Here is a 19,054-nt window from a genome sequence, read left to right on the forward strand (position 1 = left end):
CAAACAGATTCGATTTGTCAGGCGTAACCTTGAGGCGCGCTACACTGGCTCACATGTATCTTTGCTCTCACACGATGCCATAAGTGATGGCTCTGAATACGAACCCAACGTGCGTGCAAGGCGCCGTTCACTCGGGGGGGTGTCTCTGGTGACCCCGGGCGGACGTGGAAGATGTTTAAACTCTGCGACTGTGAAGAAGTTGCACAATGTGATTTTAGACCTACTGGTTCAAGTTCAAATAAAATAGGACACTTTTTATTCCACCCCCTTTTAATCACCCCCTTGAAGGCACATTAACATACAACACGTTCCCAGAGCTCCTCTGACAGGTCAAAGGTCCTCAGATTCAGGGAGGTGCACATGCTCCAGCGGAAGAGCCGGCACGGGGAAGGGAGCACATGTGGACACCCACCCAAGAGCAGATCGGTTGAAGGAGGGCTGGTTGGGTGCCGTGTGTCCCTGGAGCTCAGGGTAGTCAGGGAAGGGCTCCACCTTAAGTGTCCTGACAGGATCCGGTCTGGGTTCTTTGCTGAAGCCACCGAACGGGATCGCCACCCTAAAGTTGATGGATGGACAGTGTTTGGTAAGGGTCCGACAATGGTTACAACTGCCGTCAATCCTTGATGACCTGTTGCCTACCTGTTGAAACTTTTGTACACCGGTTGGTCCGATTGGGGCTGGGAGGGGGGGCAGGGCACAGGAGCCTCAGTCAACGCCAGGTTAACACCGACGGCCTTCTCCCAGGGCGACTGGTAAGACTTTGGCATAGCGGTGCTGTTGAACTTCTCTGGAGGGACGTCTTTCAAGGGCACTCCATATCCTGAGAGTGTCACATTCGGACGTTCAGGGGAAGAACACAACAAACTCAGGCTTTGGGGAATTAAGCCTCCAAACCTCAAGATACATTACAAACACAGAATTTGTGTTCAACAGCTTGCAAACTGTTCCCAACAAGTTTTTGAACCCTAACCCTAACCCTCAAATGGGGCCCCCTCTCGAGTTGGAGCGTTTGTAGCGCCCCCAGAGGCCATTTTTTCTAACCAGGTTGAATCTGAAGACTTCAGAGTGTCTCTATTATATGTAAACAACTTTTAACTCAGTTTAGGTGTAAAAATGGTCTTAAGTGATTGTCGATCTAAATTTTAGCACTGAATTGGTGAAATTTGAGGCAAAAAAGAGGGAAAATTTGCAGCGTGTGTTGTGATTTCACAGGAAAGCTTGTGTGGCCATATCACGGCGAGAGTTGCATGTTTCTGCATGTACGAGCCTGCATGTATGGCTCCTCGTGCTTCTGCGTGTGCTGAACGGAGAGGCCTATCGAAAGCACTATCCTTCAAACTCAGCGCTCCACTCAGGGGGGGCTTTGTGAGCATTACGTAACCCGCAGCGTCGTGTCACGTCCTGACCTCTCACAGTGAACAATCCCCCTTCCGGAGTTTATGTTTTCCCTTGAAGAGGAAGGGAGAGAGAGAGCAAACAGGCCTGTGGGTGAAGTTACAGATTTTTTATTGGGTTTTGGGGGGGTAACAAAACACGGCATCCAGGGGGGGAAGGATGTTAGAAACCTAAATCCATGTGGACGTTAAAGAGGAATTCCATAAATCTTTGAATGGACAGAGAGGACAGTCAAATATTGGAATGCTGATGTCCCGAACATATTGAGGAAGTGTATACAGTATTTCACCGTTCCTCCTGTAATAAATTAGCAAAACAGTCCAAATCTTTCCTTTTCACTGGCTGTTACATTTAAGGTCCCTGCAGCGTGGCTAATACGACACCAAATGACCGTCCGTCCATCCCGACGTTCCTGGCAGCTGCAGCGACCCCCTTTCTGCAGTGACGGGTGCATCTCTGCTCCGGAGCTCCAGGAATAACACCTCACCTCACAGCCCACATCCCTAAATCAGTATTGGCTTTGTGTCAGCCGGGCAGCGCCGGAGTAGTGGGAGGACGTGAGCACAAAGCTGATGGTATCAGTGGCACCAAAGGCAAACAGGAAATGTTTTTGGTTGGGAAAAGATTGTAAAATCCGATCATTTGGGGGGGCGAAATCTTAAAAAATGCCAGACCAATAAGGTCAGGAGAGGCGGAATAAAAGGCGGAATGTGACCGGAAATGAAACTCCACCTGAGGCCAGCAGCTTCCAGGCAAGGAGAAAATGTCCTCCTGCCTGATTTCGAGCGTGCACGAGAAGGAACATCTTATCAAAACATGCACACCCAGTTCTCTGTGGTGAGCACGTCAGCACAGCGTGCACCAGGAGGAGGAGGGCCACTTCCCATCACACGAACGGCAGTTTACCAAACCTCTTTAAATAGTCGCCGCGGTCAGGACGTTTCACTCTTTGTCGATGACACGTTGAGTTATTTTAGGCTGATCTTAGAAGACTCCCCTGCTGTCTCCTACCTGGGGCGATACTCTCCGGATTGGCTACTTTTGTCGAATCGGCCATCTTTGTCTGCACTTGAGACGGTTGATCGTTGGCCGAATCATCCTGACTGTCGTGGCCATCGGCGGTATTCCCGTTTTCCACCTGAAACTCCAAAGCAACCTAAAAAAGAAGCAAGATGTGAATTAGCGGATAAAGAATTCTGTCGTGTATTATTGTAGCTATGCAGCAGGAGCCAGTTAGCCTCAACACCCTAGTGGAGACATGGATCACTATCCCGAAAATGCACCAAAATGGACTCAAATCAACTGGAATGACTGGCGCTCCTGGTTTCACTATTTCCTATTTTCACTTTGTCCTTTTCTATATAAAATTACTTGACGGTCTGCAAGAAATGGGAGCTGACAAGTGGACGCTGCAGTACTTCTCAACCCTTTGAAAGATATTTATGATGATTTACACCAGCACTTCCTCAGGAAATGTTGACAACTTGAAACAAAATCCCCCGGTTGCCCCGAGCAATAAACAAAGCAGAGATACGCGAGGCGTTCTCACTTCAAAGAAGAGAGGAGAAACCTCCCCGGCGGCCCTGCAATTAGTTCATCCGTGGACTTACAGACGTACACGAGGGCACCGAGAGAAGAAATGAAAGGGCAAATAATCGGGGCTGCTAATTAATTACGTCATGAAACAAAACTTGGCCGGTTCCTCTTAATTCAGTGGGAGCGCTGCTGGAATATTGCTTTACGATCAAGCAGGTCAGATAAACTCTGCTGGGGGAGGGAAACGCCGCCTTGGCACGCAGCCCACGGGTATACAAATGAACCTTAATAAACCACAGATGGATTTAAGACACTGTGCCATCGTGTAACGAGGTTCTGAACGCGGCAGGAACCTAGAACACGCCTGCTGTGTGTGCAGTCAGCACCAAGGTCCAACCTTGGCAACCCTGCAGAATATAAACGCAGAATCAAAAAGATTCATCTGGGGTTCTCTTACATTTGGCTGCACGTTGTTTTCGTTGTGGACGCTCTCGAATGTGTATTTCTCAGAGCGTTTCTGGCGCATCTTGAAGAGCCGGGAGCCTCGGTTTGAGGTCAGAGACAGCTCCTCCAGCATGATGTCCTTGGGCACGCTGACTTTTTTCCCAAGATCCACTTCAGCATCTGAACATATACACAACATATACATATACAAGCAGACCAGCCGGTGTTTGATCTTCTCGTCTTTCAAACATAAATTCTATTCGCAGATAAAAGTCCCGGCTCAGTTTTTGCTGACTTTGTCTTCCTGCCAACATGATAGATGAGAAATGTTAATCCACTCATGTCCGGGACTTGTTTTGTGCTTAGCGCCGCGTGCTAGTGCTGCATGGTGATCGTGGAGATGTCACAGGCCCAAACCCCTGTGAGACAGGCCAGAATATCTCCCAGCTGTCAGGAGTCTTCAGACCCTCCCTTTTTAAACACGACAGTTGTCCTCGGCTTGAAATAGCTCGTTTATAAGGGCGACAATAAAAGGGAGTCGATACTTTGGCCCTTAAAAGAGTGGATTTCTGTCCTTAAAGGGAAATTTCTCAGCTTTCCTCACTGGAATGTGCACTTGTGTCCTTCCTGCTTACCTTCCTGCGGGTGAATCTCCCTGCAGATCGCTGCCGCCTGCATTTTCCTCTCCCCGGTCGTCATGGTGGAGAACTGAGACATGGCCGTCCCTGTGGAGACGGCGTCATGGGAGACGAGGACATCGGTCAAACGGGTTCAGGAGAGCGAGGCCGCACGGCTGAGTGGTCGACGTCAGTGACAAAGGCCACAGAAATTACAACGGACCCCTAAACGCAACGCAAAGACTCCCAAAATAGGAGGTTTAAAGAGGTAACGGAGAAAAACATAAAACGTGGAACAAACACAAAGTTCTGCGTTGTACCCGCAGACATTGGTATCATATCCGAAGTGTGTTACGATACAGAAGGTCAGCTTTTTCGACACTCCCGAAAGACACCTGAGAAAACAGGTTGTCTTTGAATTTGTTCGTCAATTTCAGCTGAGCGAGCAGAACTTAGGCGAGCAGTCAAAAGGGCAACGTTAGCACATCTCTTTAAATAACCTCGCGCCGTTAGCCCCCAGCCTCGGCAGACCTGATGACGGGCTGCGTCAGGCCGTCCAGGAATCGATACGTCAGACACCACCCGCGTGGGCGGACAGAGCAGAACCCTTCAGCAAACGCAAAAGTGGACCAAACAGGACACGGGTTTAACTCGAGCTGTGGTGGGAAAAACGCACCTTTTCACAGGTCGATTATGATGAAGCGAGACAGCAAAAAGCATCCAATAATACTGAAGGCAAGCGGTGCGGCGGTCAGGCAGACGGAGGGAGCGACGCCGCAGGTGGCGGCGTGAAAATAACCTGATTCAAAGTGCAAATGTCACCTCAGAGCACCTGTGGAGAAGCCCTGATGGGAGCTTACCTGTCCTGGAGGGGAGGAGGGTGTGAGGGTGGGGGGGTTGTCCCGCTGAGCCTGTCTCCTTGGGGTAGGAAGTCAGAAAGATGAGAGGCGAGGGGGTCAGACTGGGTAGCCTGAGCTGCAGCTCTCTGACACTGGGGCAGTTTGTGGGTGGAGGGGGCTGAAGCCTGACCCCGGCCACTGAATGGGTGGGTGGGTGTCACTTTGTCTGTTGTCGTCGCTATTTTGTGGCGGCTATATTTAGATCACTGCCACTATACACAGCTCTGGACGGTGGACCCGACACGTCCGTCAGCGGCGCCTCACATTTGCAAGGATTTGCTTTATAATATTTGTGAATAAAATTATTAATGTCTCACGATTTTCTCTCAAATCGAGTTCATAGTTAGCTTTTTAAAGCTAAATATACCAAAATAGCAGCTAATTGTTGCACTTAAAATGAAGATAAAAATCATTTGAAGACAGAAGTATCGCCTAAGCTAATGCTAATCCATTCTTAGCTAAAAGGTTCCTGCCCTGACAGTGACCTCACAGGAATGTTTCCTGACTTCATCAAACCACTTATGCAACGACGCCATTTGAAACAACCTCAGACATCAGTCAGTCGATGCGTATCGCCGAGGCAGTGGGCGTGGCCTGTTCAGTCACCCTTTGTGCTGGGAAGGCGACTCATGGGTACGAAGGTCATCGTGTCTCTATCAGCACGCCACATGGAACAGGACTGAAAGGTTCCCCGATGAAGCCTGAACGGCAAAAAGAAAGTCGCAGTCATTAAAACGTCTCTGCTCCGGAACTGCTGCGCTAACCAAACGGATACTGTTTATTTGAAATGTCATCAATGATATAACCCAATGGACTCAGCTCACCTCGTAATCCAATCACACTGTTGTAATTGGCTCGGCTAAATCAAATCGGCGGCCTGCATGCGTCTTTTCTCACTGGCAAAAAAAGAGAGAGAGATGGATGAAATCAGGATGAGAACTACGCCCGGAACGCCAAATTAGGTGGATTAGAGAGGTGTGTGCCGGAGCCCCGCCCCTTTAATGACAACTTTATTTCACGTGCAAATCTTTCAAAGTTAGCAAACAATGATAGCAGAAGAGCCAGCAAGGCCACCGGCTCCATTGTTGTCCTGTTATCCTCATACCCAGTGAAAGTGTCAGCTAAAGCCTAGTTTGAGGGGACTGTTGGGCTCCAGCTGTGATGCGCCCCCCCCCCCCACCCACCCACCCACCCACGCAGTGGAAAACAATCACAAACTCGGGTGGAGGTTGAACAATGTGGTTTATTAAAAGTCTTAGTGAGAATCTCATAAGAACAAAAATCAGAAACAAGCCCATTACATGCTGCCACCAATTCCCCGTTAATTCCCCAGTCCTCCATTAAATCAAGGCGGAGGACAATAGGACAGTCCTCGTCCCGATAAGCCTTCCTGGTACTTTCCTCACGCTATATGTAAGAATTTGACAACTTATTCCAGTAAGCCGAAAAAAAAGCAGTCTTGGTGGGAAAGGGACCTGTTTTGCTTCTTATCTCCCTCTGAGCAGTAAATGGCCACAAGCTAATGCGCTAATTAAAATGCACCTGCTATAGAAGCGAATTAATCTTACGTATTACAGCTTACATAACAACACGTCCTCCCACAACCTACCGTGGCAACCCTTCCCCAGCTTCCTTTCTCTTCTTCAACGCTAGCGCTGCGTTGCTGAGTGTTTTGTGACAGTGAAAACACCCCCCCGTTAGCATCAGGGGTCAAACCTCAAACCCAAGAAAAAAAGGTGCACTATCACTGCAAGAACCTGCATGCAAATATGTACAAACACACCGAGCAATGGAGCCAGCAGGCATGGAAAGTCAATCCCTAATCTCCAGCCTTTTTCTCTCCGTCTCTCAGCATCGTCATGTGACTTTTCTCTCGCAACAGCATAATTACCTGCCTAAGTGCCATCACCTTCCAAACGCTAGTTTATTCCCACTACCATTCCCACAGTGGCACCTTGAGCCTCCTAAACAAGCAAGATTAATGTGAAAGGAAGTATTTTGGGGGGGTTTTCTTCTTTGCTTTGATGCTAGCATGCTAACCCAAACTATCAGCATGTCAAACAACTCTAGATGTTTGTTAAATGAGGATCTCTTTAGCCAACATTTAGGATTCGATGCCTTTCTACCGCCTCCAGCCCATGTTGCTGGTGTACACCGTCTTGTACCCTTGTTGCATCCCCACTGGTCTCCTGACCTCGGAGAAGGACCGCGAGGTCCCCACGTTTGAGGCCGGTGGCCTCTGAGGTTGCCACTGTCTGGGCAGAGATCGGTAGCCAGTGGGAGCAGAGACGGAGCTCTGCGGAGACAGGAATGACGGCAACGGAGCGCGACTCTGGTTGCGGATCAGGCTCCAAGTTCCAGCCCCCTGCGGAGCCTGGTAGGAGACCTTGGCCTTCCACTCTGCCGGAGGCTCCGGGAGGCTCCGGCGCTGGGCCGCTGAGTGGACGTTTGAGACGAGGTCTTGCTGGAGGTCCTGGAAAGGAAAGGCTTCGTCCACAAGGCCCAGGGGATTGCGGGAGGCCGCCTCCCATGGCGAGAGGCGTTTGTAGCCCTTGTCCACCCGGGAGGGCCTCGGAGACGACGAGGCTGAAGCTGGCCTCTGCCCTCGGAACAGCAGTCCGGAGGGTGGAGAATGGGAGTAGCTCCTTCCGTGTGCCTGCAACCAAAGATACACACGTTTATTTTAGCAACAGTTCAGTTGTGTTTGGCTAACCGGCTAACCGGCCCAACCACCGCAGCTTGTAAAACACTAAAGAGTAGAACTCTCTGCTCAGGCATTGTTTTGAGTGGTGGCACTGGCTGATATCCTGTTGCATAAAAATAACCAGAATAAATAAGAAATTCCAGTTGAAGCCATTAAGAGGTGTGAGACTGTGTTTCTAAACTTCCTCTTATTTCTTCAGAAAAGTTGATCTCACCTCCTTTTTCATTAGAATGCAGGATAAGACAAAGACAAACATGACGACAAAGTGACATCTGAAGAGTTTAGAAGGCCAAAGGTCAGAGCCGACCGCCGCTTCGGTGACGTGACGTGAACTGGAGTTGTTCATGGAAGTGCGGTGGCGCCACCAGGTGGACAAAGCGTGTAAGAGCAGCAGATGGAAAAGGTGAAAGAGCACAGAAGAGTTTGAAATCGCAAATCTGGAGGCAAATCTGGATAAATGAGTCCTAATGGTTAAATTCTCTCTTTATCTGCTTCATTATCCTACATATTCGAATAGTAAAGGCCTCTCACAGGTGATAGATTGATAGATAATTCACTCATAATTCAATCAATCATTCAACTAAAGAGGAACTAAACTGAATTTAAAGTAAAATCACAGCTGTTTGAACCTTTTTCACCATGATACATTTAGCTGGTTGCGTGTGACGTAACTTGTGGTAAAGCACCCTGGGCTTTCCATTTTGCCAGGGGACTCTTCTCTACTGGAGGCCAAAATTAACCAGCCAGCTGCTTTGAATGTCGCTCCAAATCTAAAAATACCTTCTGTATTCGAATTATCTGCTGGTCATCCTGCAGGAATGTGCTTTTCAAGCATTCGCCTAAATGGCTGCAGAGGTGGACGACAAATTAAATTAGACCGTACTTAAAAAGAAGTTTTTAAAAAATCAGGAAAATGGAGGAAGAGCTGGCAGAAAGGAAAAAGAAAAATGATCCAAGGACCAAAGAAATAGAAGCCAAAGGAGGATAAAAGACATTTTAATGGCACAGCAGTGGAAGATACAGAAAGTGCACTATGAAGAGACACACAAAAGAAACAAAAGAAATGGAAAATAAAAGCTACCTTGTACCAAAATCTGGACATGTGACGATTCCAAAAATAACTTATATGGGTAACAATGAAAACTGGAGAAGAGGCATTCAACTGCAAACTTATGATGAAAGCCTTCAACAAAGTGGCTGAAGGAGAAATTTAAACCACCTCCTGTCCCCCCTCCCCCGGATGAGGCGCTTTAAATTTAGTACCTAACAGCTGGTGAAAAGCCTAAAATAAAACTAACCCACTTCAGCTGGCGACCCGCTTGGGAAGAAGGTTTCCCATCGAACATTAACACTCCTGGGTAACACTCGGATATCAACGGGAATAAGCACGTCCTCGGTTTCACGAGATCTTCGCCGAGTTAGCGTGAACGGTGTCGTGTTGTTATATGGTTTCAGGCTATTTCACACACACACAATATGAACCGTTCGTTACCCTGAAGGTGGCCAATGAAGGTGTCACACTTGTTACATAAGATCTGCACTGATGACATCACCGCTGGGGTAAATTGAGCTCTTTACAACCACAAGCTGCCCCCCTCCCCTTTATTGTTCTTCATTTACACTTTTCAAATTATTTTATTTGTTGAATTTGTTTCAGATTTTTTGTCTCAAGAGTCGACTTCCTGTGTCCTTGCCTCCCTACATACTCGAATTCTCATACCTTTAAAATAAAATGAATTCCCTCGTATTGATCGCTTCCCATCAAACAGGCTGGAAATTGGATTCATTCCCACCGGAGTTTTACCTACTTGATCTCTTTTGCGGTGCCGTCAACAACAAAACTCTGGACTTAAATTGTCGTGGGACATTAAACAGGGCAATTAGAGGCGACAACAGGCCTCGCAAAAGCAACTTATTGCCTCTGAACTGTCCGCTTGGCAGATGACTGCCACTAAAGGTGCCTCTAATCTACCGGAATCACTCCTTATCAACAGCTGCAGGCTTCCATATCTGAGCCGAGCTCTTTTTGGCTGTGAATTTGGGTTTAGGAGCGGTGGAACCGCCTGAAACTGACTCAGCCTTCGCAGCTACAGCAACGTTAGGGCCAGCGTAGCTACTGGGAGGCTGTGGTTGGAAAGGCAGTGATGGAGTTGCCAGGTAGGGGGGGCTATTTGCTGGCTGATACGGGGCTTGCGGCGGGTGTTGGTATATGGAGCCCTGAGGAGTTTGGGGGTTATATGCAGGTGGGATGGGTTGCTGGTACTGTTGGTCATATGCCTGTTGGTATGCAACAGGGGGTTGTTGATAAGGGTTGGGGGGAGGATACATATCTGGTGGGTTTGGCTGGTAGTGACCGTCATGCATCGTTGGCTGCATGGGTATCCCAAAGGCTGCTTGGGAGCACGGGACATTGTACGGCCCGCCGGCCTGGACAGGGGGCATTTGCTCATATCTAACTTGTTGGTTTTCGACAGGAGGGTTGGGAAGTGAAGGGGCAGCTTTGGGCTTTTCAGTCTCTACAGGAGCCCCAAAAATAAAGAGAGAAGAATTGAGTTGATAGGGCTGATGTTTCATAACATCCACAACATTGAGGGGTTTCGGGGGAGGAGTTTCCTTCTGTTTGCCCTTGCTCTTAGCCTTGGTTGAAGGGCTACTCGATGGGGGCTGCTTGGTTGCTGCTGGGGGATAAAAAGGGGACTGAATAGGATTATAAGCCCGTGAGGGTGGAGCGCGTACATTTGGCGTATACTTCCACTCGTTGGGCAACGACGCGGCAGGAGACGTCGACCGGCTTGCCTTGTTGGCTTCTACCGTCTCGGAATCCACAACAAACTTCTCCATGCGAGACTGCCTCTTGACAAACATATCAGCTCCTTTCCCTCTGACAGCTGGCAGGTTTAAGGGGGAGCTTTGGGACGATGGGTTCAGAACGGTTGCCATCGGGTTGATGGGTGGTGAAGCTCTGTGAGCCATTGTGTAGGAGTGCATCCGCTGCGGCGGGGGCGGATGGCTTTGGCTTTGTGGAGCATTTTGCGGCGGAGTCCAAGGTTTTGGAGAGGGACGTGTGTTGACCGCAGACGTCGACACGTTTGCAGGTGCTCGCTGTAATTGTGGCGTCCAGGTGTTCACAGCTGTCTGAGGCGGAGTCTGAGCGGAGCCCCACGTGCTCATCGGTGGTCGCTGTGAAGGCTGTGGTGTCGTCTGTGGTGAAACTGGCTGAGCCCAAGGGGCTTGCTGTTGGGTCTGAGTTGTGGACTGCTGACCATGCTCTGCAGAGCTCTGGGCCCACGGTGGATGAGCCTGAGCCTTGGCAGGTACCGGTGCCCATGGGTTCACATTGGCTTCGGGTCCCGCTGGAACCTGCACTTGCGATGGCTGCATCCACGGTGGCTGGGTTTGGGCTTGAGTTTGTGATGGTGGCCATGCATTCGTTGATGGCTGCTGTGGCTGTTGACGCTGAGCAGACATCCAGGGTTGTTGAGGCTGCCCTGGCGCTTGGGCCTGGGCCCACTCTTGTTGTGGGGCCTGATGTTGTTGAACCCACGGCGGCTGCTGCTGGACTTCTGGCTGAAGTTGTCCCCAAGGGGGTTGTGCTTGGACCTTTTGCTGCGGTTGAATCCACGGTGGTTGATGATGATGAGGCTGAGCTTGCGGTGGCTCTACCCATGGGGCCTGGGGCTGCTGCTTTTGCACTTGTTGGTCTTGAGGCTGACCCCATGCTGGTGGCGTTGGCTGCATATTCGGCGGTTGCGACTGCGCCCATGGTGGCTGAGCTTGTCTTTGCTCTTGAGGGTGGCCCCAGGTTGGATGAGCATGGGTCGGGGGTCGTGCTTGCTCCACAGGTGGATTCCATGACAGCTGGTTTTGAGGGCTCCATGTAGATGTCAGTGTTGGGGGCTGTACTTGTGCCTGAGGGGACTGACTTGCTATCCAAGGAGGCTGGGATGGGGATTGACTTGCTGCTACTTCCTGAGGCTGGACTTGATGCCATGAATGTGAGGACTGCTGCTGTTGTGTTTGCACTTGTGACACCGCCCAGGTAGTCTGTGGAGCAGGTTGGCTCAAACCTGCAGCAACGTTGTCTTCCTCGGTTGTGACTTGCAGAGACTGTTCTTGAGGTTCCGGTTCAGGGAGAGCCAGTGTGTGTGGATCCATTGTAGTGGTGCTCACAGGAACCCCCTGGGGGGCAGGAGGGGGAGAGGGCTCAGCAACAGGTGCAGGGGTTGGCTCTAGCTCCGAAGCAGGCGCAGACTCTGCTATCGGGACCACAGCAGGTGTGGAAACGCCATTTTCAGGTTGTTGAGCCACTGCCTGGTTGGCCAGTTCTGTCTGTGTGGACCAGGGAAGACAAGTGGGATTCACCGCAGGCTTTGGAGCCACTGGTGGAGGATTCTTATTTTTCAGAGAGGACTGAAGGAAATTACAAGCCTCGGCCCCAAGGCTGAGGTAGTCCTCCTCAGGCCCTGACTCAAAACCCAACTTCTTATCACCTTTGTTGAGGAGGTTCAATAATGCTGGGTTCGGAGACACTTTTGGACGTTCCTTGAAAGTAAACATCGGTTTAGCAGTGTTTCTTTTCCTCCCTTCCATTAAGACACCGGTTTTAATAGCAGGAGTAGCGATTCGCTCATCCCGGGATGCTATCTGCTCTCCGTGCCCGAGAGAATCCTGACTGAACCCACTCGCTGGAGGAGAATAAGGGACGGCCGCCATGTTCTCTACGGAGAAAGGCTTTGCCGTGCGATTGCTGAAAGTAGTCTGCATCTCACTGGTCTGGTGCTGGACGGTGCCGTTGATGTTTGTAGAGTAGTGCTGCATCTGCTGCTCTTGGCCATAGGCTTGCTGCTGCTGGTACATCTGCTGCTGCTGAAAGTGCTGCTGCTCGTAGTGCTGCTGCTGCTGCTGCTGATACTCTTTAGGATACTGTTGCTGTTGGTACTGCTGCTGCTCATAGTACTGCTGGTACTGCTGCTGCTGGCTTTGTTGGTGCGCGCTCACATCCATGTAGACGTGGCTCTCTGCGGCGGACTGCATGTAGGACTGTTCTGCCAGGTTCTTTTCAGCCTCTTGAATTCCTTCCACTGGGATTCCATGGCGCCGAAGTTCCTCGTGTTCGGCAGCGATCTCATCCATCCTTTGCCGCCGTTGGGCAAACATGACAGCTCCTTTGCCCTTGGTTTCAGGCAAACATTCCATCTCTGCTTGGTTGTTCAGATTCCGTTCAATCTCCAGAAGACCTTTGTCCAGGCTCACCGCTAGCACGCTTTTGCTATTAGTCTGAAAATGTTTGTCTATTTCAGAATCACTCGTAGCCACGAGGGTGAATTCAACAGTGCAGGGTTCTCCGCCTTCCCCGTCTTCTTCGTCGCTGGACTCCGGCTCGTCTTCTCCAGTGCCGTAGCTCACAAGGGTGTATTTCTTGGCCCGCTGCCGATGCTTTTTGAACATCAACACCCCCTTGTTGTTGGGGTTGGAAGGAGCGGTCGTAAGGAGAAGAGCGATACGCTTACATTTAGACTTGGCCTCCTTCACTTGCTTCTCAGACAGACTCTCGCAACGCCTGAGCCCTGCGGAGGAAGAGACAGAGGCCTGTGTTTAAGGCGAAAATAAGAAGAAGATCAGCGTTTCAACAATTCTGAAAGAATTAGTTCAACACTGAAACACCCTGAAACATTTGAACTGCACTGTGGGACGTGCCCTGATCCCAGACGGGAGGGTCAACACCAGACACAAGGTTTGACCATAACTTATCAAAGTGGGTCATCTATTTTTATCAGACAGGAATAAATGTACAACATAAAGTCCGGAGGGGTAAAAATACAACCCAGCCGATCAATACGGCAGATTTGTCAAACTACGGATGAACTTTGGTGTTTAACATTAAATCATCGTCAACAAAAACATCCCAGTCGTTACATTGATTTCCTCCATAAACTCAGGCTGCCGACTTTATGATGGCCCATCTGAAGCGCTGCCCTTTCCTTGTATTTTATAGCGCGACTCCGAATTAGCTCAGCCAAATAAGAAACACGAGGTCATAAAGCAATTCTGAAATTCTCTGACCCATCACTAACATCGATCGTCACGGTCGGTGAGCTGAAAGGACATTACAACAGCAGCCAGGTCGGGCTGCTGCGGCCTCACGGAGAAACGTTAACATGAAGCTCAGGCCGACACTTCCAAGAGCGACTCGGGACTTACTTTGTGGACGTTCCTGCGGAGCTAACCTGAGGGCGGAGGAGGCAGCGGGACTGACCCCAGGCTCACTTTTGTAGCTGAGTTAAAGCAGCCAGTTTGAAGGGATCGGGTATCGAGCACATGCTGGTGTCTGTCAAAGGATAACTTCTGCAGGCATCATCAGCGTGCTTGTGTTATATTTATGTCTTCAATGTGTCTCAGTATCCATATTCAAGCTCACGGTGAGTTATGGAGCTCCTCACACGTGACCATTTGCCCATTTCTCACCACCTCCTCTGAACTCAACTCTATTCTCACTTTGATCTGCTCTTCAGTCCCGAACAGGAAGTCTCTGCTTCCATCTGAAGGAATGAGCCCCCTCCTACAAATGCCACACGGGACTATTTTCAGGAGCACGGTGGACACCGGGCACAAGTGTTACTGACGAGTTCAGTTTGGTTTCAAGCTACTATCGTCCAAATTCCCCATTAAAGAACAGAATCCTGCAGTCTGCCCCCACAGAGGAGGACCGGGACGGCGGTGCCCCTCCGGGGTCTCGCCCAGCACTTACTTGAGTGTCTTGCGTGATGTTTGTGTGGTTTGTCTGGATCCCCTTCAGAATCAGAGTCCTGCTCTTCCGCTGGTGTCCCGTCATCTGAGGGAGTTCCAAATGAGACGCTGAAAGACCGAGGATCCCCCTCACAGCCTCCTCCTCCTTCTCCTTCACTTTGGGATCCAGCACGTCCACTGACCTCGGGGCCACCCACTCTCGTCATGCCCCTCCCTTCCGATCCCTGGAGATGCTCTTGCGCTCCCTCCTCCCGTCCCGGCTCCTCTGGGGAGCCGACCACCACGCCGAGCTGTTTGAGTGGTTGTCTGAGCTCTCCGGGCTCCAACTGCAACACGCCGGTGGTGGTTTTGTGGACCATGTCAGCAGCTTCTCTGTTGGATGGCTCCCCGAGGATCCCGAGGGCACTGCCGAGGGACGCGCATCCCCCGTCGCTGGAGGTTTGCACCGACACCTGTAGCTCCACCAGGTCACCCGGAGAGAAGCAGCGCTCTTGGTCGGGTTCTTGCCCTCGCTGATCGGCCGGTGAAGAAACACGCAGCTCGGTACAAACCAGTTCGGGTCCTTTGGAAACCGCTCGATTGCTATTCAAGTCATAAAAGGCCTCGTCCTGGGACGCAGGTATGAAGAGCTCCCTCGGGCTTTGACACCTCTGCTCTGAAGAGAAGATGTGAAGGGTGGTGCTCTCTGTGGTGGCATCAGAGCCCTGGCCAGGACACATCTCCTCTGGTTCTTCTTCTTCGGCAGAGACGCTGCAGCACCTGTCGGAACACAGATGAAAGATGTTAACGCACGTTGTTTCCCAGACCGTTGCCGTGGCAACCAGGCATGACGGGAAACCGGACCAAAATCAGGAATCAAGTTCTACGCAGACCAAGTGGCATGTTCTAGAATCTGGACGCACGATTCTGTGAAACAAGACGCTTGTAAAACTGATCAGCAAAGCGCTAACGACCGTCAGTGATGCCTGGCACTGGTGGCCACACACACACACACACACACATGCACGCACGCACACACACGCAGTGATCTTTGATGCATGTCCAGCTGTGAATAAGAAATGTTGAGTGTGTCAAACATCTTCACTCTGCCTCACAGATCTGATTGACCTTCTAATGAGCAGCTGCAGACAGTCGGCCGAGGCGTCCACCACGTCAACGGCCTGTGAAAGGGCGAGGTCGGCGCACGGCTCTCCGTTGAGCGACACCATCTCATCTCCATCCTTCACTCCGGCCAGAGACGCCAGGCCACCTTCCTCTACCTGTGGAAGACAAAAGAATCGTTTCAACAGCTAAAAGGCTAATATCTGCGAGGAATCGGCTCTCCGGGCATCTCAGTCATTCCATTTTTTTAGTCATTCCATCTTCTTTCTGACGATGTCAGAGGCCAAAAAACACAACGGCTAGATTTAACTTTCCATCTGCATTTCAGTTAGATCGAGAAGGGCAGCGATTCACACAGACTTGCTGCTACCAGAATATAATAAAACGGTCATTAACACAGAAACCTGACTTTTAGACAGAAATCTAAGAATTTGTACACATCTGTTTGTTTTACAATTAGTTTAAATTCAACTGCAACTGACTGAACAGGTTTCGTCTCTTGTAGTAGATCCCTCTCACCACTAGATGGCAGCTTAAACACGTGAAAAACGAAAGGGGAAAGTCGGGAAAAACCTGCAGGAGAGGAAAAGCGATGTTTTCTGCACCACAGTCAGGTGTTATTATTGTTGTGTGAACATATAAGGAGTTCTTCTCTTGGAGCGTTTACCTTATAAAAGTGCAGCCTCGTATAAGCAGCAAAAACAATGGCAATAAAATGAGCCCAACTTCACAAAAATACTTTATGAGTGACTTTACAGAGCTGCTAATGTTCTGATGAATTCCCCCGGAGCCTTTAAGGCCCTATAAGGCTACCGGGCTGCTGGGAGTCACTCCTGGCTGTGAGGAGGACACTTTGTCTCAAGGGCCACATCAACTGCACTTTGCTCCAAAAAAGGAGGAGACGTTTGTCTCCGCGCAACGCGCCAGAAACACAACTGTCAAAGTCAAAGTCGAGCATCTCTGAGCATCAACGTCTCATGTGGAGCAGGAGAGGACAGAGAGGAAATGCTGAGGGTCTCTCTCAAGTGTCCTGTTGTCCCACGATCCAGGTAAAAGACAGGAAGACAGAAGAACATGTCCATGTGACCCCCAGCTTCATACAGCTTCAAACAATTATGGGCTTTTTATGCATTTCAGGTAAATTTCTTCCATCTGTTCACACACACACACACACACACACAGAGTTAAATTCTCATTTTAAGGACAGTGGACCAGATTAACCTGCATTTCACAGTAAGTTAGAACAATGATTTTAGCTCCCGTTCCTCATCCAGCCTCCCAGTTTAAATGGGTTCTTCCCCGTCTTCTGAACCAGTTCTGCAGAAATTCTCCCAACTCTTTCAAAATCCCATAAGCAAACAAAATGACAAACAGACAGACGGACTGAAAACATCCTAATCCTCTTTGAATACATCATAACCAATCACCTCTCTGATGGCTCCTCTTCACCATCTACTGTGGATCACTGAGAGCACAGCCTGATCTGGCGTCTGGCCGCGTTTATTAACCCTTCGTGGTGTTTGGGGGTCTGTTCGGTCGTGGCCACACCCAGACGGGTCGGGTGGAGCCACCGATGGTCGGTGTGGCAGCCTGAGGTCAACGACACTGTGCCCACCTTCAGCAGCAGCAGCTCAGGCAAACAGACTGCTGCCATGACGGAGGGGTCATAGGTCAACAGCATCAAAGGCAAAGAGTGTGTGTGTGTGTGTGAGCCGATGAACACCGACACACACCGCAGCAGGTTAGCGTGACCCAGTAATCAGCACGCTGACTCGCCTGCAGCTCCGGGTGGTGAGACGCGACGCATCCGAGTAGCTCGGATTTATTCATCGATTTATTTATCGGATCCCTAATTTGGTCAGAACAGAAATTCCTGCAACGTCTCTGCGGCTTTAAAAAACAAAGTGACCTCACCAACTTTGTACTAAAGCCAGACCTCCAAGAAAAATACTGGCCTCCCTTATATGGGAAGAACCTTTTTCAGAGCTACCCCACCCCCCCACCCCCACCCATGTGTGATACGCTGCTCGCTCCAGCTTCAACATCATGCTGTTGTGATCCCAGCCTGTCCCTCCGGCCTGGCTCTCCGTCCCCTCCTGAAAGAGCTGCTGGTTCTGAACAAGCCCTACAGACGAGGGCAGAGGCACAGACACCCCAGGACCACAGGTCACACCCTGGGTCAGCCGGCCAGAAATTTTGTGTAAAATGTTTGTGTCAGTGCGGTTTAACAAGGACTAAAGGTGCCAAAGTTCCCTCAGGTCAGAGGGTCTGTTTTAGGGAACTGTGTTGTTCATGTGAGGAGCCTTTCCAGCCTCACCGCGACGTAAAATGTGATAAAGTGCCTCTGAGGGTGTCCGTCGAGTCAGCAAACTCCCAGAAAAGCCCTTTAAAGTGCCCCAGAAGATGCCCCCGCCCTCCACTCGCACCCCATCAACATTACTGTTGTGTGCTTTTATTCTGAAATCACCAAACCAGATGTTTATGAGCTCATCTGCAACTCCAAGATGCCAGAGAAGAATATTCAATTAATTTCAGACGGTTTCAGCTTCAAGTGTTTGGGGACGAGCGGCGCGTGCCCGTGGCAGTGATGTATGGAAGCTCTCAGGGGCTTTGATCTGCTGCAGCTCGGAGGTCGCAGGAACGCAGCTTAAGAGAAACATTTACATTTCAGCATCACGCAGGAGCCCAAATATAGAGAAAAGCCCGAGTCGGGGCAGGTTCCCGCAGCACAGCTGCTCTTTAGGCTCCTCAGAACTTTGAGCATCAAGGAACCGCGGGAACGAACCCGGCAGCGCAGGTGGGGACCGCGCTGAAGCGGAAACGTGCAAATGGCAACAAACAGATGAGAGCTGCAAACAAACACGCAGCCTGGAGATGCGATCAGCAGAGCAGCATCTCCTCCTCCTCCTCAGTGTTCGGTAAACAGACATTACGCAGTCAGGATGGAGGCGATTTGCCTAAACCTGTTTGTTTTTCAGGCGATTTCTGCTCGTTTCCACTTTCTCTCCGCTCTCCGGAAATCTTCAATTTTCCTGTGAACCTCTCTGGTGGCTGTTTAACTTCCACTGAGCGATAACAGATCCCGCTGCCCTCGGCTTCTCACTCTCTCTCAGCCTTGACCATATAAGGGTCCCGAGGAATCTCGCACCAAAACGCGGCCGACGCGCACAAAAACGCGCCGCTCCGAGTTTATTTTCTCCCACCACAGTTGCATGTTTCCCCCTCCGAGGATGAAACGCAATAAAAACGCACGCCGGGGACTTTTTAACCGCGTTGGGCAACTTTTCCACCCGACACGCACTCACCTTAATCTCCACTTTACCGCTTCTATGTGACGAATTTGAGGCGATGGAGACGGATCGGACCTACCTGTGACACCAGGAGGGGTCTGTAGGTCTCTCCCGCTCCCTCCTTCAAGGTGAATCCCCAGGGCGCACCGCCGCGCAGCGTCACGCACATGTAATCCCCGATGCCCATGTTTGCGCGCCGGCTCGTCAGCCACAGCTCCACCGTGCGCTCATGGAGCTGTCAGCCAGGCAGGATCCACCTCCACCTCCAGCGCAGCACCGCTGTATAATCCTCATCATCCGAGCTCGGCCCCCGTCGCAGAG

General features: G+C 50.5%; 2 protein-coding genes across 3 annotated transcripts; both read right to left on the reverse strand.

Moving 5' to 3' along the window:
• Positions 1 to 252: 252 nt before the first annotated feature.
• On the reverse strand, positions 253 to 5,020 carry LOC101065976 (myozenin-2). The gene is made up of 6 exons (XM_003966985.3): positions 4,853 to 5,020; positions 4,011 to 4,100; positions 3,389 to 3,555; positions 2,407 to 2,551; positions 640 to 820; positions 253 to 556 (listed from the first exon to the last, which is right to left on the reverse strand). Exons 2-6 carry the CDS (start codon positions 4,090 to 4,092, stop codon positions 331 to 333), a joined length of 801 nt encoding a protein of 266 aa, XP_003967034.1. The 5' UTR covers positions 4,093 to 4,100; positions 4,853 to 5,020; the 3' UTR covers positions 253 to 330.
• A 1,094-nt stretch (positions 5,021 to 6,114) lies between these two features.
• On the reverse strand, positions 6,115 to 18,971 carry synpo2a (synaptopodin 2a). 2 transcript variants are annotated; one of them, XM_011606773.2, is made up of 5 exons: positions 18,813 to 18,971; positions 15,450 to 15,601; positions 14,344 to 15,101; positions 10,332 to 13,162; positions 6,115 to 7,547 (listed from the first exon to the last, which is right to left on the reverse strand). In XM_011606773.2, the coding sequence occupies exons 1-5, from the start codon at positions 18,918 to 18,920 to the stop codon at positions 7,014 to 7,016; spliced, it is 4,383 nt and encodes a 1,460-aa protein (XP_011605075.2). In that variant the 5' UTR covers positions 18,921 to 18,971; the 3' UTR covers positions 6,115 to 7,013. The 2 variants fall into 2 exon arrangements, with proteins under 2 accessions (XP_011605075.2, XP_029695812.1); XM_029839952.1 differs by lacking the exon at positions 6,115 to 7,547 and having other exon boundaries at positions 8,576 to 13,162.
• Between the last annotated feature and the right edge of the window lie 83 nt (positions 18,972 to 19,054).

This window comes from Takifugu rubripes, chromosome 8 (genome assembly GCF_901000725.2).
Source record: "Takifugu rubripes chromosome 8, fTakRub1.2, whole genome shotgun sequence".
Taxonomy (NCBI): Eukaryota; Metazoa; Chordata; class Actinopteri; order Tetraodontiformes; family Tetraodontidae; genus Takifugu; species Takifugu rubripes.